This window comes from Camelus dromedarius, chromosome 2 (assembly GCF_036321535.1).
Source record: "Camelus dromedarius isolate mCamDro1 chromosome 2, mCamDro1.pat, whole genome shotgun sequence".
NCBI lineage: Eukaryota > Metazoa > Chordata > Mammalia > Artiodactyla > Camelidae > Camelus > Camelus dromedarius.
The window spans coordinates 40,634,761-40,653,515 of record NC_087437.1 but is presented as its reverse complement, the minus strand read 5'-3'; the positions used below and the strand labels follow the sequence as shown (position 1 = coordinate 40,653,515).

The 18,755-nt window shown below is 44.0% G+C and overlaps 1 protein-coding gene across 1 annotated transcript; it reads right to left on the bottom strand.

Annotated features, from left to right (window-relative positions):
- Positions 1 to 4,401: 4,401 nt before the first annotated feature.
- Positions 4,402 to 18,354, bottom strand: CLDN11 (claudin 11). The gene is made up of 3 exons (XM_010976302.3): positions 17,901 to 18,354; positions 14,300 to 14,464; positions 4,402 to 5,695 (listed from the first exon to the last, which is right to left on the bottom strand). The coding sequence occupies exons 1-3, from the start codon at positions 18,124 to 18,126 to the stop codon at positions 5,463 to 5,465; spliced, it is 624 nt and encodes a 207-aa protein (XP_010974604.1). The 5' UTR covers positions 18,127 to 18,354; the 3' UTR covers positions 4,402 to 5,462.
- Between the last annotated feature and the right edge of the window lie 401 nt (positions 18,355 to 18,755).

The following is an 18,755-nucleotide window of genomic DNA, read 5'->3' as shown; positions in this document are numbered from 1 at the left end:
GGCAGCTTCAAAAGCTTCAGCCTTTGCCCCTTTACTTTGATCCTTTCTCCACCTGCAAGGTAGGTGCTTCCATCTTGGCCATGAGTTCAAGAGCCCCACCCCCACCCCCAGGGTTGGTAAAGCAGTGAGTTGGGAGAAGCCAGGGTCCCTGAGGCTTTGTGAACAGGAACCACCATACAGGCCAAGCCTGTGCGTGGAATGGATTCCATGAAATGACTCGTGTGAATGTGTGTGTCTATACCAGTCACTCAATGAATGCCTAGATTTTTGTTTTTTACTGTTTGTTTTTTGGTGAACTAAGAAAAGAAATATTATTCTTCATATCTTTCTTAGGAACAGTTCAGCGCCCTCAGACCATCTGCCATCCCCAGCACGGGGGTCACTGCTGCAAGTCCCCACTTCCCTCTGCTCACAGGACCCGGCGGTGCCTTTTATGCAGATGTCACCTGACTACGCTGTTTCTGTGGCACCTATCACAGTAAAAGCTGAGCTCTGACACCTGCAGGGGGAGTTTTTAAGTCATTCAGACAAGAGAGTATTGACACCGTCTACTAAATTACAGCTCTAAGAAACAAGGTGCTCCTCTGCAGAAGGTGTCAGCAGGGCATTGTGCAGAAGCCTGGAGGAGCCTTTTCTGCCATTTCCTCACTGTGCTGCACAGAATTAAATCGACAGACTTTAAGGAGTCAGGATTGGCTGACTTTCAACACTCTTAAAAAAGGTGCCAAGTTGGGAGGAGATCTGGTCATGATGCCTTTATATATCAAACATCCGTAAGCTCTTATCTTTAATCAGTGCACTAATATGCTTCTGTTGGTATTTTCTTTTCCCTCTCTGTCATGGTATATGTTTCCAGAGTAGATTAAAGATGACAATGATGAGAAACTCACGGCATCATTATTCACGGTGTTCCTGACTATACCTCTAGGCTGTGAGTTAACAGAGGGCTGGGTTGACTTTGCACTCCTTATTTATATCTGGTGGCTAGTGTGTGGCTGGCACCTAACAAATGTTCATCAAATGTTTGCTTAATTAACTACTTAACAAAAGAACCAGTGAATGAACAAATAATTTTAGCAGATGCTCCTAAAACCCATTTTAAGACGACCAAAGTTCTAAGAGCTTGTAAATTGTCTTTTTCCACAGGGTTCAAATTTTCTGATGAACATATACCATTTCAGATGTGAGTCCAGACCAACAGCATCAGCATCCCCTGAAAGCTATGGTTAGGTATGAGAGAGCTGGTTAGCTATGCAGAGTCCCAAGCCCCACCCCCGACCTGCTGAGCCAGAATCTGCATTTTAACCAGACCCTTAGGTGATCTGTATGCACATTACAGTTTTAGCAGCAAAGCTGAATACAACTCAACATAATACTTTCATTAAAGAAAGTCTCAGACAGTGACCACCGGGTGCTCGTTGCCATTTGGAAGGTAATTTTGATGTAAAGGATATGCAATTCTTACCTTCCACAGTCCTCTAGAAACAGCTTAACATTTCCTTATTTTTTCGTTTCAACAATGGGGCATGGAGCAGTGACAAGTCCCTCCGTCTCCACTCCCTCCCCCAGCCCCGGGGCCACAAAGCCTGAGCTCTGAGGTTCTGCGTGAGGTAGAGAAATATAGATTCCTCAAGAGCTGCTATTCAAGTCCTAAGCAGCATGTGCCAATGTTCCACCCACAATTCTGGTGCAGTCTCCTTGAAGCTGCACATCTGGCTGTCACACACTCTTTTGTGGGGACATCTCAATGGCAGCACTGATGCTCCCTCTGCCCGGGGCCAACCCTACAGTGGCCTCCCTGTCCTCCCAGCATGTGATGTCATGAGCATGAATGTCCTGCCAAACATTTAAGATGTTGCAGTTACATTGTGTACATTGTATAGAGAAACACTGACACGCAGATTTGAAATTAAAAAAAAAAGAAAAAAGAAAAAACAGGGCAAGATAAAACCAAACCTTGTTCTATTGTTATCCCTAACCACCAATTCAACACAAATATGTAACTTGTATTCTTAAAGGACACAGTCTTCTTTTTTTTTTTTTTTTTTTTTTTTTTTTTTTGCTGTCGTTGTAACTGGCATTCATAGATTCAGAGATTTCCTTGAAACATTCTTTCTCTAATTCGGTTTCTATCAAATTCTTAGATAGCGTGAGCAGAACTAGTTCATTTCAAATCAAAGATCCCCTGCATGCAGGTCTCTTCAGAACAGGACAAAGACTCAGGGGAAGCTGGATGTAACTCTCAGTCATCTTGCCTCCGAGGACCATCCAAGAGGGACGAGGGACGGGATTGGCTGCACTACAGAAGGACGTGAGAAAGAGGCCTGCCCTTCACTGTTTATCAAAGTGTGGCATGGGGACCACCTCGTCAGAATCACCGGGGATGCAGAATAAAAATGCAGACTCTTGGGTACCAACCCACATCTATTGAGTCGGTGTACTGGGTGAAGAGAGAGAATCTGCAATTCACCTGATGTCCCAGTAGTGATTCTTATACTGGAGAACAAAGACTTCACAATTAGACTTAAATCCAATATTAGCTCTATATAGGGGCAACTTGACCTTGACAAATAACCTACACTCTCTACATGTCATTTTCCTCATCTATACACTGGGGACTGTGGGGAGGATTTTAGCACAAAGAGGTCTCAAGAGCAGGACTTAAAAAAAAAAAAGAGCAGGACTTCCCTTTTTCCTGTTTTTCAGGAGGAGCTCCTTGGGTCTGCTGTTTTACCTGTGACTGGGGTTACTGTCTTCCTCTGGTGACAATTACTGTCACTGTAAGTGCCAGGTTACAATGGAGCTCTAATGAGGGCAGCTAAAACCATCAAGGCTGAGTCCCCCTTTTGTTACTGAGACAGAACGTGTTGTTCTGTAACCGTGCTGTCCAATCCAGCAGCCACTAGCCATCCATGGCCACTGAGCACTTGCAGCATGGCCAGTGTCAATGGAGAGGGACTGTAAGTGTAAAACACGCCCTGGAATCCAAAGACTTAATACAAAAAGAAGAACATAAAATATCCCATTAATAACTGACTATATGAGGATATGATAATATTTTGGATGTACTGGATTAAAATAGAATATATTAAAATTAATTTCATTCATTTGCTTTTAGTTTTAATGTGGCTCCTAGAAAAATTTTAAATCACATGTGTGGCTGATGTTATATTTCTACTGGACAGTGCTCTTCTGGAGGAACAGCTAGCCGCCCCCCCCCCACCGCCCCCCGCCTCGCTCACACTGATAATAAAACCCTGCGCTGGAGTTATGGCCTCCAAAATGGGATTCTCTCACTAGGCGGGCAGCGATCGCTAGGAGAGATTGGGAGCGCCTCTCCTCCTGCTGCAGGGGAAACTGGGGCTCAGGCAGCACACCCCCTCACGTGAGAAGGCAGGCAGCAGCCTCAGAGAAGGAGGCGGGTGAGTGGGCACACGCATCCGTAAGAGGACACTTCCCATTCAAGCCGGCGGTTGTGAGGAGGGCAAGGGATGTGGGGACCTACAGCCCTCCTTGTCCACACCCCTCAGTGCCTCTTGCTCCATTCGTGTCCACGGCCATCGCACTCTGACAAGTTTTTAGGAGGCAGGGACGGCCCTCCAACATCATCACGTAACTTGTGTCCTTACAAACACTGTATCATAACTCAGCAAATATTTTGGTCAACATGAAGATTGTCTTCTCTCCATAAGTAATTTAGAAATTGTTTCCACTAAGCTATAATCTCCTAATGTACACAAATATCTACAAAAAAATGACTAACCCAAATGGATATTTCCAAAGAGGAAACTTTTGCCAATTATTATACTATCAGCTAACAAAATTAGTACTTTTGGAAAAATACTGCCAAAATAGATTGTAATCTTTTTTTTTTTCTTTTTTAGAGCAGACTCATAACTAGACAGAGTTTCTAGAATAGAAAATAAACAAAAATCAATTCAATATATCTGTCTTACTTCAAAATTCCCAAATACCTACACGCATATGTTTAAGTGAAATGCATGAGGTATTTTTACCTAAAGATCCAATAAAATGAGATTGTTTTATAGTTCCCTTTATACGTAGGCAATTTCTTTACTAAGCGTTCAGAGCAGATAAAGGAGTTTAGCGTGTAATGCTCGGCACTTGGTACACAATGGCTGCCTTTTTATCTATGACAGAGGAGCCGTAACATCGCTCCACTTAAGAAACCTAGAGAGCATTTAGGTTACACTTTTATCACCATGCATTACCACCATGATACAGTGAATAAAATATAACTTTTTAATTATTCAGGGCAGTGCAGAATGACTTGTTCTTGAATCACTGTCCAGGTTCCCTATAAATTACTAGTCGAGATTAATGAAAAAATTTCATATTGATGGATGATACCTCTGGATACAACAGAATATTAAAGGCCAGTTTTGCAGACAGTCTGTTATTTTATTGCACAGATTTCATTTAAAGAACAAAATGCACCATCAATGTTTGGAGACTTTGGGGCCTCAGATACTGATACGCCACTAGTGTTTACACCCGTAAAGCCAAATTCAACAGTACAATTTATGTTAAACAGTATCACTTCAAGACAGCTAACAGAATGGAAATAGAGAGAAAGGGGGAAAAGCTTTAAAAATGTGTTAAGTTGAAGCATATGCAAGTGTAGGATTAAAAACTACATCATACAAACCTGGAAATCAAACATGTTTTGTGGAATGTCAGAGTTATACTCACTTGTACAGTTACTTATGGTATCATTAAACTCTGTTTGGTTCATTTCCTTCATACTGACGAGTTGAGAATTTCAGGAAAACCATGGTTATAAAAATGATCAATCTTGAAAAAGTATGTACAGAAAAATGTAAAACCACAAACTAAAAAACATCCCCACCCCTTGCCCTCAACTTACAAAAGGGAAACTTCCCCGTGGAGGGAAAGTTCCACGATTCCCCTCCCTCCCCCGCCCCATGTCCCCAATTCTGTCTTTTTCTGTTGCTTACAACTAAATGACCTTGGAGCTGAGAGAAGGGAGGGAACAGAGAGGCATCTTTATGCAGCTCCCATTGTCATCTGTAACAGTTTGAAAGTGTCTTTTATTTCTCTACCCACACCCAGCTCAGCAATGTTTGCAAGACATTTAAAATTTAAAGAGAGAGAGGAACTTTTTCTTCATATATATATATGTATATGTATATATGTACATATACATATATATGACAAAAGAATACCTAAGAGAGAAGAGCTAATAGTGGGCAAGACCATGAAAAACATATGTGGCATTATTTGAGCTAAAGATTTCTTGTAAGGCAACAAAAGGAGAGTGGGGTGTTAAGACTACAAAATGCCAGATAGGATGCTTTTTTAGACCTTTGGCTTTGGAGCCTAGCAGAGGAGTGGGCTTCCCACCCCCTCACTGTGGCAAGCAAACCTAGGGCCAGGGGCCCAGTATCGACAGCACCTCCGTGGGCAGGCCAGCAGCTCTCTTATACATGGGCACTCTTGGCATGAGTAGGGGAACTGGAGCCGGAAGAGTAGTAGAAACGGTTTTCACCAAACGACTGGGCATCTCCAGCGCAGCAGACGATGACACAGCCACCCACGAGGCACAGCACAGCACCGATCCAGCCCGCGTACAGGGAGTAGCCAAAGCTCACGATGGTGGTCTCACGGTGGGCGCACACGGGAAACCAGATGGTGGCAACCATGGCACAGAGAGCTGGGGAGACATGGAGAGGGCTGTGACTGGGCATACCCATCACACACCAAGCCGCGAGCAGGCTCCCCTTACTCCACGTACACACCCCTCTGGCTTCCAACCAACTCCCAAAACTCAGTACATAGAGCTCTGATCCCTCAGGGGCAATCTGAACCTAAAGGTTTGCACCTACAGAATAAGCAGATCAAAAGCTTGTGTCAGACTGCTAGGTCCGTATTTTTTCAACAGGTGGCAGAGACAAAGCAACTCCAATGTAAAAACCTAGAAACAAATCATTTAAGTCCAAAAAATATGTATTTGTATTTACACATGTATCTTGACTATATATACCTATTGATATAATTTTATTATTTCACTTACCTAATTGCATTATAATTATCTCTTTACAAGTTCTGAGTTCCTTGAAGGCCAGGCCCATGTCTTACTTATGTTTGTAAAATCAGTGTTTAGCTAAGCAAGAAGCACATAGTATGTGCTCAGTGTATACCAGTGACATGATGGATGACCTAAGCTATTTAGAAATGAGAAACAAGATGGTGCCCACTTCAATTTGTACTCCATCTTTTCATTTTGGTCAATTCACAGTACAAAGACCCAAGGAAGCTATGCAAATTCCCTTGCTGTGGTGAATACTGCTGGACATCAGTGGAGTATCAGCTAAGAATCTGAGTTTGTATTATGCTGTTCACAATCACAAGATATCAACACACACGAACAGTTCTGAGTAAAAGAAGTTATCCATTGAAGGATTTTTATAATGATGGTATTTGTTGTGGGTCACAATGGTAGAACTTTATGGTCTTGCACCAACCAGCCTAACTTTCAGATTTGGTTTAGATTTTAAAGAATCAGATAAGAAACAGCCTCTGCATCATTTAATTCTTCCCCTTCTCCTAAGCAAAGTAACAAAACAGGGCAGGCAGGAGTCTATAAAGACTTAAAAATATTTTAAACCTCTACCCTAGCACTGTCAAATAGACAGTGGGCTACGTGGGCTACTGAAGGTTTCTTATGAGGTAAGTGAGACTGAAAACCAAATTTTAAACTTTAATTAATTTAAATTTAAATGACCACATATGCCTAGTGGCTAATGTACTAAACAACAAAGCTTTAGACAAAGTAACTCCATACTTTTTTTGATATCATCTGATTTCTCACAACTGCAGCAGAACAGAAATTTTAGTCAAAGCTTTAAGTTGGGATGGCACATTAAAGTTGACAGTCCAAAAAAATAATAATGATGATGATGATGATGATGATGATGATGATGTGTCCAATCATTATTCAGAAAGCCTTTAGTAAATTCAAAGCAGTGGGTTTGCTCCAATTGGCTTTCTAACAGCCTAAATTCATTCCATTAATTCTAAACTATTCATACATTTAAAGAGTTTGTACAGATTATCTAAGAAGCTAAAATCTACCCATGTGTTAATGGCTTCATTTTATTTAAAGAGTAAAACACAATCATGCCAGTTTCTGTAAAATTTTTATATGAGGTATCATGAGAAGATGTGTTTTCTTCCTACAAATAGAATATTCTCAAGAAGACCAGTTGATCTGGTCGATTTCCAGCCCAAGGCTTTGACTATGTTGAGGTACAGGAAAAGGTATTTTTTTCTCTCCTCCTCTGGACACGGATTCCAAATCTGGCACTCTTGGAGAAGCGCTTGGCTATTGTCATGGTTACACTCTCAACAAAGCATAGAGAGATAACTTTTCTTCATCAGCCAGAGACAAGAACTGTTCTAGATTCTTCATATCAATACACAATCCAGCTACACACACCTATAAGCCAAAAGGAGGCAAAAACAGCAACCTAGCAAGGGTTTCCAAACACTCAAGCTTGATTAGAGGGAAAAGGTGGGGAGAGAAGAGCTGAATTCCATAGGAAAAAAAAAAAAGACTTGATCCCAAATGATTTGGTTCAAGTCAATCGATTTTTCCTATAAACAATTAACTTGTTTCAAAAGAGGTTATGGTTCAAATTCAGTTTTCTATTTTTCAATTACTGTGTATTTACACATACCACACACACACAAAAGCATTCTCCACATTTCATGTACACCTCACCTAACTTTCAGATTTGGTTCAGATTTTATAGAATAAGATTTTTTTTAATTGCCTGTAATTTCACTGAATTCTTCCCCTTTGCCTAAGCAAAGTAATAAAACAGGTTATCTTCAGGTAGGGAAAGAATCATCCTCAATTTTCCAAAAGTAACCTTCAGGGATTTTGTTAGATTTTATTCCAAAATAATTCACTAGAAAAAGGGAAAAATCAGAAAACAGTCTAAACATTTAAATAATGAACCGATAGGACTGGATGAGTGAATGGGTGGATGGATGGACAGACAGATGGAGAAATGAAAGACCGTCTCATTTCTAGTCTATTCTCCACCTCATCCACACCAAAACTGACTTCCAAAATTATAAAACCTTAATGTGACTTTAACACACTTAAAGCGACAAGCTCTCGATTTACCTCATTGAAGATTTCCTGCTTTTACAAGGCATGCAAGACAAGGCAAATGAGTGCCAGCAGGCTCTTTATTTCCTAGTAGATAATTGAACTCTGGGTGGAATTCCTGTGGCTCTCAAAGATGGACCACATCAAAACCACTGAAAGATGACAGACCGCCACACAACATGAAGGGAAATGAGGGGTTTGCTGGGAACAGTGACCTTCAACTGAACTCACAATGAAGAATGTTTAAAAACTAAAGAAGGAAAGTTTACTCAGCTTCAGCATGATTTAAAGGGAAAAGGGACTATATTTCAATCAGTAAAGTTAAAAATGCAAGTCATACCATACTTAACTAAAAGATGTGAAATATTAATAGAACTGGCAATAATTTTTGGCTTTCTTAAAGACATAGAAGGCCTGCTAGATTTATTTCTATTTGCAGACACACACACACACACACACACACACACACACACACACACACACACACACACACAGAGTTTGTAATGATTCTCTACATATTTGGGGAAAAATAAGAAAATGTTCTTTAAAAGTCACAGCTACCTATAAGGTAAGGAAAATTGAAGGAAGATAAAGGGAATTTTTGTTTCTTTTTATGTCATGAGAATTTATTTTTAAATGAAGTCTTTAGAAATAAAAGTAGGGGAATTTTAACATGCAAATTTTTCATTCTTTCTCCCCTTCTACCTTCAGAAGATGCGATAGTTAACTGCACAAGAGGGAAAAAAAATCTGCCACTTGTGGGAGGGTAGAAAGTGAAAATTGGGGATATCTTCATCGTAAAAAACAAAAGAAGAAGGGGGGAAGAAAGCTGCACTGTGTAGGTATAGATCGATCTGGACTGGGTCCTCTCACAAGCAGAATTCCTTGCTTTTCATAGAATAAAATTGTTTGCCTCTTTTGATAAGTTTCAAATAATCTAATGCAATCAGTACTTTAGTTGATAGAAAACAACCTTACTAAAAGTTAGCAATGATCTTGATGTAGCCAAACACAGAAAATATTTGAAAACGCAGTTTTCAAGCAATGAAATGTTAAGTGTAGCTTTTCATCTCTTTAGGGATTATATGACACATGGTACTACATGGAGCTAAATAAATGTGATGAAGTTAAATATAGTTGGTACAGGTATGTTTGGTTTTGGCAGTAACAACTTACAGAGATAGCCAGACAAAGAAGCCCAGAAAGACAGAAGAGCAGTGGACCCTCACATTTCTTCCTTCCTCCAATGAACACATGTCTTCCAGCTTTTGTCACTTTCAGCACTAAGCATTGAAAGGACTTTTAAAAACATCATTTCTAGCACAAAACACTATTTTCATTGAAATCACTTAAATTATTCTGACTTACATTAGTAATACTGGAGGAAAAGAAAAAAAAATCCTCCTTGATCTCATATCTGAGATTGGCTTCAAAAAAAAAAAACATCTGGGGATGGAAGAAAAGGAGAAGTACAAAGACCAAGCACATTGGCCGTGAGTTGATCATTACTGGGAATGAATCTGGGTTCCTGGGCATTCATTATACTATGCTTTCTATGTTTGTGTGTGTTTAAAATTTTCCACAATAAAAACTTTTTAAAAAATCTCCCTCCATTTAACATTTACAATGCACCGAATGCTGTCTTCTATGACTGATGCTATTACATCCCGTGCTGTAACTACCAATTCACTTTAGCTCTTCACAAAGAGGTCAGTTGACTCAAGGCAACAAGCAATGAGATCTCTAACGAGTTGTCGGTTGGAGTCATATGTATTTGTTGTTTTCCTTATAATTTGAAACCAGAGGATTTTTATTTTTCATTTGTCCTTCTCTAAATTTTGACTGAAGAAAACGTAGCTGCCAAAGGACCCACACCTCTTAGACAATGACTTTTATGAAGATCTAATATTTATAACACTCATCAAGTCAGTGGAATATTTGAGTACATTATTTTCCTGGCCTGCTTTCAACATTTTCCCCCTTTATTTCTATTCCACACATCATTATCTCTTTTTTTCCTATAACACTTTTTCAAAGTCAGCTTTGTGGTTGTCAATTAAAAAAAAAAAAAAAACCACAGAATTTAGAGACAAGAGAGACCTCATAAAGCAGTTAATTCCTCCAGTTTCACTGATAAGGTCATTTTAAGCCACAACCACACCAAGATGCCACATACTTTTCTCTACCCAAATGGAATTTGATTTAGGAACTTGTTTGTGTAAAGCTAATGAGTTTGGAAGAAGACTTTTTCTAACTATTGTCTTAATGCTCCAGGATTAAGGGCATCACTGTTTATTCCACACCCAAGGATTCCCAGTCCCTGAGGACATCTTATTTTGTGTGCATGACAAGCTCAATTTGTCCCACATTTGCATATACCCTTTATTTCACAGCAATTTCATTATTAAGCTATAAGTTTCAAGTTAAAAACTTTTTTTCCAATGCAAATAGGATTCCTGGGGCCATGTTTTTTAAAAGGGGAAGAGAAGACAAAGGATTCCACTTAAGAAGGAAAATACATTTCCTTTCCTTTTGTTCCCTACCCCGTCTCCCCCAGGAACACCCAAATCAAGTACTTCTAACTTACAGCAAAGTGAGAATTAGACTCAGTCAGAACTAAGCTTGAGAATTTTCAGCTGCGTAGCTTATGGTGGCTTTTCATAATGGAATAAGCAAAAAACTCAAAACTATTGATCCTACACTCTGGTTTCTACAAAGTAAAGCAAGGAAATAGTTCCATTAGACTAGGCTGTGACCTGGTGTTTCCAGGAACAGCTCACCGTCTCCCCTTACCAGTTCCACGTGTGGAGATGACTCTGCAGAAGTCAGACAGACGGACTACCAGTTGCCTTCTAGGTTAGCTCTCTATTTCCTCTCACTAACAACAGCAGTAAAAAAGCCACCTTTTGCTGAGGACTTATCGCTTATATACATCATTTCCCTATTTTTAGCAACCTCAAAAGTAGACAGTATTGTGCCCATTTTATCTAAAGGCTCAGAGACATGAAGTAACCGCCCCCATTCACACAGCTAGAAAATGGTAGTTCCAAGATCTAGCGCAGTTGGTCTGACTCCAAATGATAAGACACAGCACCCCAGGGCCTAGGTACCTCCTGCCTTGGCAGGGGTTCTTGAAAAGTCACAGATTAGCTTGGCCTCAGATCCATCCTGGATCTGGAAGCCTGCTGCTCCTTGAGCTACTCATCTGGCTTAAGAAGCCGGCAGCATCAGGCTCCCAGTCCCTCCCTCACAGCAGGAACCAAATCCAAACACTGCTGAACTGAGACTGCCAAGAAGATAAAGCTGACATAATTTTTTTAAGCTTTCAGAAAAACAATTAAAGATTTTCAGGCTCAGAAAGAATTGATTTTAATTAATAGTTCTTACAGTTTTCAGACCAAGATGAGTTTTCACCCTGTTTCCAGTTCCCAGGCCCCCACACCCCAGTATGCCTGGTCCCCCTTTGGTGAGGGACCACATCTCAAGTGGAGCACTGTCGGTGACCCCTAGCACCCAGCACTGGCTTCTCCGGGGGCAGCGACAGAGCCCATCCCCAGCACACAAAGGGAGCCTTCACTCTCTGGCTCCTCCCACCCCCTGCCAGCAGGGGAAACAAGGCACTCGGGCTCCCTGCAGAGAAGACCCAGAGAAGACCAGCAGGTGCCACACTTGAGACAATGAGCTTTACATTTCCAGAGCTAGCTTGGTCCAGTCAAAACAACATCCAACCCAAAGGCAGGTGGTGACACACTGGGAAATAAATCTGGTCGGGAACAATCAATGAGGACATAGGTAACACTGGAGACACAAGGCTACAGGAGGGCCAGGTGCGGTGCTCTCGTCCCCTCCTAACAGCGAGTGGCCAGAACGGGGCAGCCGATCCCTGGGGAATGGGTAGCAGTCACTCAGCACCCCCTCTGTCATTTCCTTCCAGGCAGCAAGCAGAGGAACTCACAGCACTGCCTCCCCTCCTCTCACTTTACTCTCTATGATTCTGTCTGTATCCACCAACCCCCTTGAAAAAGATAAACTTTATTTAATTCAGCTAGGAAGTTCCAAACAATTGGTTGCTATTTTTTTTAAGTAACCCTTATATTCAACTGGACAATTCAATGGTTTTCAGGCTTTTTAAAAATATATTTATTTTATTTGGGGGGGTTATTATGTTTATTTATTTATTTTGATGGAGGTACTGGGGATTGAACCCAGGACCTCATGCATGCTAAGCACACACTCTATAACTGAGCTATACCCTTCCCCCAGGCTTTTTTAAAATACCAATTTGTATGTATGATTTTGCTTTTATATCTTTCTTTTCTACTGGATTTGGGGTTTTTTTTTTAATGTATTCTCTTACATGTGGGTATTCTGTGACTCTCATATAGAAGGCTGGAATTTCTAAAGGTGACTATTCACCCAACACAACAGACCCATCCTTTGGCTTTGGCTTTGGCTTTGGCTTTGACATCCTCAAAGCCAAAGAGAGAGCCTTGTGGGGCTTCTGTTGGAATGTGAGGAAAGTTACAACCACCAATGTCTCGGATGAGAAGGGTTTCACCTGGATTCTGCAAACCAGTTTACTTGTAGAGCTTTGGTCTCCCTACTGGAAAGGGAGTTCAGATACAAAGATCTGACCACCAAAAAGCATGATGGAAATGGACCCTGTGAGTTGGATGAAGCACATAATGCTGACAGTGTGTTCCATGTGGCACTCACACACACATTCTATGCAGCTGGAACCAAAATGTCCATGCCCAGATTCTCCTCTGGAAATTACAGGTTTTCTGGTCTCTTCACTCCTTTTCATACATACACATCTACACAGACACAAGCCCCTCCTCTAAATTCTCTATGGCTTCACAAGCCCCTAAAAATTTCCATCCCTTTGCAATCAAGGGAAATGGCACCCCTACCTCTCATGTCCCCTCACCTCGGTGTCACTGTGGGTTACCTTCACTAAGTGGCACTGACCCACACAAAACCCTGACTCCTTACCTTTCCCCCTCAAACACATGGCCCAATGCCAGCTGGGGGATGGGAATTCCTTGTCCCAGGAGAATCTGACTTTATATCTAACTCACATCCAGACTAACGTCTTCTCACAGAATTATCAGTGCACTCTGCAACAATAGCTGCTGTTCTTAAAATGCATATCTTCTATTAGGATTTAGAATGTGCTGGTGGAATTAGCCTTCAAAAAAAAAGACTAGAGAGAGATGAAATCACTGATGACAGCAGAGCTAGGAAGACCCTCCCTGGGTTGTTAAATCAAGCCCCCTGCATGCAGGTGTAATCAGAAAAACTGAACGAGCACACACTGTGTCCTTGACCTGGGCTGTCCCTCCCTCCAATCCATGACCTGACCACCTTCTCTCCAACTGTCAAAACTCATCGCTGGACTCCTCTGCTCTGAGAAGCTCCTCTAGTCTGGGTCAGGTGCCTTCCTATGTGTGTGCACAGCCTGGGTACCTTTTATAGATGAGCACATACCACACTCTACCAAGATGTCCAAGTACATTCAAGGCAGAGATGGCTTTCTTTTTTCCAATATCCCCAGAGCCCACCAGGGTGCCTGGCCCTCAGCAGGTGCTCAATGAATGTTTATTGAATGAAAGATGGAATCATCACCTAGTGATCTTCCACCCTCAACATCTGACTTTTCTCCTGCCCTCCTCTCTCTTGGGTCTTTCTTTATATGTTAACTGAACTTCTCAACCCTGGCTGCATATAAACGTCATCTAGGAAGCTTTCAAAAAATATCTTTGCCTGGCCTGATGCCCAGAGATTATGACTCCATTGATCTGCTGTGGGACCTGGGCATGAGTGTTTCCAAAAAGGGATTCCATCGCGAAGCCTGAGTGGAGAACCACTATGTAACTCTCTTCCGTCCTTCTGGTCTCTCTCTTAGCTGTGTCTCAAAATCCTTTTATTTTTGTTGGTTTTTTAACTTATTTTCATGTTCAGTGACCCTTACAGACTACTTATTTCTCTGCATCAACTGCCTAGGAAACATGAAGGGATATACATTGTATCCATGCCTTCCTTGTGCACATCTCTTGAGCTCAGTGAAGCAGTAGCAAAACCTGAGATTCTTTGGGTTCACTCGCAGTTGGGGTGCTCTATAGAAAGCCGTCTTACCCAGCAGAATGAGCATGACGCCAGCCAGCTGGGCCCGCCTGTACTTGGCCACGCCTGGCTCATGGCCCATTCGGATGAAGGGGAGAACTGTCAGCAGCAGGAGAATGGCCGGCAGACCCAGGACTGAGGCACCGATCATCAGGGCTCGGCAAGCCTGCACATAGCCTGGAAACAAGAGCACAGATGAGGGGGTTAGGCCATGGGTCCCCTTGGATCCTGAACCCTGCCCCTCGGTAATTCAGCACCATTCGCCTTCCTCCCTCTTGCCCCACTGCAGGACTTAGAATATGTTAAATGGGGTCCAAGATCCCCTCACATGTTCAACTATTAAAGTGACTCTGACAAAAAAGGAGGTTGGGGGCTGGAGAGACAGAAAGGGGATCCCTGGTTTAGACCATTCATCCAAGCGTCCAAGATGAAGGGGCCAAGAGACCAATTACACTATTACATCACCTTGTGAAAGATTCAGATTAAAATTCATATCTTCCAAGCAGTCTTCTGGGATGATCTGTGTCGATTCCAGCCTGCTGTTGATAAGCTCTACCTGTGTGACCTTGGGCAAGTTACTGAACTGCTGTGTCTTGACACTTTCCTCATCTATGGAGTAAAAATAATAATGGTACCTACACTTCTTCCATAGAGTTTGATGAAGATTAAATTAGTTAATTCATGCAGTGCTCAAAACAGTGCCTAGCACATGCTAAATACTCCAGAAAGGTTAGCTATTATTATCGGTATTACTGGCATTATTCTGTGTCAGAGCAGTAGTTTTATCTCCAGGTGTACCACACGATTTTGTCCCTTAACCATGTGCTTTTAATTCACATTGTATATAAACAGTGTGTGGTCCTAAATAGACTAAGCTAAGACTCAGTCTTCCTCTCCTGGTATCTCTCCACAGGCTGTCTTGCTTATGAATCCTGCCCCTATAGGACGTCAGGCTCCATCTCCTGCCTCCACCACTGTGCCCTGGGCCTGCTTCTACAATGATCCATTATCCCTTAAAGGCATGTCTCCAGCCCCAGGGATTCCTGGAGGACAGACACCTGCCTTGGTCTTCATGAGTTAACATAGTGGCCATAACAGATGATGTAAACACACAATTACGAATGAAGGAATTAACAAGTTGAATAAAAAGCATGAAGCAAAACTACCTGAACTTTATACTGTCAAATAAAATGCCAAGTAACTACTTTATTAAGAGACAGATTATAATATGCACAATATTTATGTGAAATAAATCTGATAAGATGCTGGGAGAACATGACAAACTTAAATGTATTGTTTCTCATTAAAACACTCTCCCTTCTTCAAAATAAAGGGGGGAGTTGTACTTATTACTCTCCGTCTTTACTCAGAAAAAAGGAGAGCTAGTGGCCTGGAGGAGGCAGAGTTCATGGCAAAGCCAAAAACGAGCCCCAGCTTCCGCCACCCGTGCCAGGACCCTCATACCAAACCTGGCCAGCCTACCTTGTGCACCAAGACCCAACTGCAAGACTGTCTCTTAGTAGGATGTGTTTTGCCAGAATTTAGACTCCACAAGGACACTCTTCCAACCATTTCCCATCTCAGTTTCTTCTGAATTAACGGTAATCAATCAAGTATTTGTTAACTTGAACACCCCCAGAAAGGAGCCATAGGGTGTCTGACACAAGACCTCTAACCATAGTTCTATGCCACTGTGGCTGGTCGGAGAGCCAGAGCTGGGACAAAGGAGAGAGTCAACTAGAGACCTGGGTTCTGAAATTCACGGTGCAGGCTATCCACATGCTAGGTGCCAAAGCCATGTCTGAGAATCTAAAGATGGAGACTGAGATCTGTCCCTGTCCCCACCTAGAGTGTGAGGGACGGGACTGCAGGAAGGGATAGGCCCTCCCTAAAATGTACTCCATCTGCGGGATGGTCTATGTTCTCTGAAAATAAACCACTTGGCACTAAATGCTCAGCAAACTTAACTTCAGGAGAGGGAAGCAGAGAAGAATTTTATGTGACAGTCAGAGTCCTGCAAATTCCATGCCCAGATTTAATAAAAATTATAGCTACCATTTTTAGAGCATTTACTACATCTAAGGAGGTTAACATTTCTCATCTCGTGTAATCCTTCAAACAATTCTGAAAGACAGGTGGTTGGTTTGATTTTAATTTTTAAAAGAAGACAACTGCAGTCCATAGAGGTTAGTTTCTTGTCCCAAATCCTCAGACTGTGAGCACTGAGACAGGTCTACCAACAGCAGCTTTAACTTAAGGTGGGCAAGTTAAAGGGATCTCTTGACCTCTGTCATCCTGAAAGTTAAAAATGCAGGGCAGGGCAAAATGGAGCACACACCTGCCGTGCATCAGGGGCACTGCCGGTGCAGGGGAAGATGTGAAGAGGGTAGGAAGCCATCCATATCTTTGGGGAACTTTAAATGCGGTAGAACTTGACTCACAAACAACGAACAAAAAAGTTGAAACGTGCACTGATGGGGATAAGTGTCAAACACCAGGGCAGCAAGGAGGAAGTGGGGATAGAATACGACTACAGGGGCCTGGAAATAGGAAGCACTTGAGGGGAGGCTTAAGGAAGGGCAGAGTCTCAGGAAGCTAAAGACTCATTCGGGAGAAGGCGCAAAGCCAGTGGCTTCCAGACTGCCGGCCTCAGGGCCCAGTTACTCTGCTCGTTAAGAAAACCGGGATAGGCCTTTAAGGGCGCACCATCGTTAAAGGCTAGCCGGACAGAAGACAGCCAGGCTTAGGCCCAGGACCGGGATAAACCAAGATTCCAAGCAGAAACCCGAAGGGGCACCCCCGACCTTGCCAAATCATCCAACTGGCTCGAGGTTTAAATCTGAATTGAAACTTGCCCAGAAGTTTTCAACGGGGCATTAGGTGAGGATAGGGCCCCCGGCTGGCGTCAGGGGAGTGAAGACCAGGCAACTGTCTCTCTCTTCCTCACTCCGAGGCACAGCTGGAGGCGAGGAGGCGGCCCTTTCCCCAGGGTGAGGGGGCCCTCCCAGGGGCGCCCGCTCTTCCCTCTGGGACCCCGGAGTGTGGGGGCGGGAAGGAGAGTCACCGCAGGCCCGCGGGCCGACGCCCCCACTGCGACGGCAAAGGACTGGGAAAGTGAGATAGGCCCGGGGTCTGCGGGAACCGACCTGATGCAGCTAGGAGGGCCCTAACTTGGACAGGGAAACAGCCTGCGCCTGTTCGGATCGCCGGAATGCTTTCCTCTCGTTCCTCCTCGCCTCTGCGGTGGATTCTAAGGCGGGATGAAGCACTGCTAATCCATCGACAGTGGGAGCATGGGGAGGCGGGGCGACGGTAAAAAACTGGCACGGAGTTCCAACTATGTGACTATGTCTCAGTTCATTACCTTCTCAGGGTGACTCGGCCAGTGGCCACCACTGTCATCTCAAATTCCAGATAAGAAAACCGAGGCTGACAGAAGTTAAGTTCAGGGCTGCCTAATTCCGCCACAGCAAAGCGGAACTGAAGGTGTCAAAATGTGCCCCAAAGTCTTCCAGCCCCCAAATGTTTCTGTGAACGCCGCCTAATGCCCCCTCCCCCGTCTGCCTGGAGAGTAAGGGTTTAGGAGCAGCCACTTGCAAGGCGGGGTCCTTACCCGGCAGGATGAGAATATCCACCAGGGGCTTGCAGTGGTACAGCCCAGTGGCCATGACGCAGTCGGCCCACAGCCCCTTTGAGCCCAGCTCGTCCAGCTTGCGGCAGGTGGGGATGGTGTAACCGCAGGTCACCACCCAGTCATTGGTGGACGTGGTAACGATGATGCCGATCCAACCCACGAAGCTCGTGACGAAGCCCACTACCAGCAGGCATGTGGCCACCATCGTGGCCAGCGTGGAGTCCCCACGCCTCGCCGCTCACTAGCTGTGCTCGCGCCCGGGATGGACGGCGCCTGCCCTGGTCCTCCCGCTCCCGCGCTCGCGAGCCGCTGGCCGGCGACGGCGCGATGCGGGACGCTGGAGGCGGCGAGAGGCCACGAGACGCTGCGAGCCCAGCTGCGACGGCGCGAGCGGCGCACGGCGGGGACAGCGACGGGCGCAAAGCGGGGACAGCAGCTAGGCTGGGCAGCGCACCCCTGCCCCCCTTCTTAAACCCCGCAGACCCGGCAGGCGAGCGCCAATCCGCGACGGCCTCGGGTCGAGACGGCCAATCGGGGGGCGGGGTCCAGAGAGGGGTGTGGAGGGGAGCCGGGTTAGGCAGGGGGGCCAATCCCGCAGCCCGCCCGCCGGCGTCGCGCGGTTAGAGTTGGAAAGTAAAATATTTCGATCCAGGTCCTAGCAAAGGAGGGCCCGCGTCGGGCGCGAGTTGTATTTTGCTGCGAATTATTTCTCTTCTTGCTGCTTCATTCTCATCTCAGTCCTTGAGTCTCCGCTTCGCTCCATCCCTGCTCAATTTCTGCCTACCCGCTCCTTCCTCCCAGCTGAGAGCAGGGACCGTGGTACTCCCTAGGGTG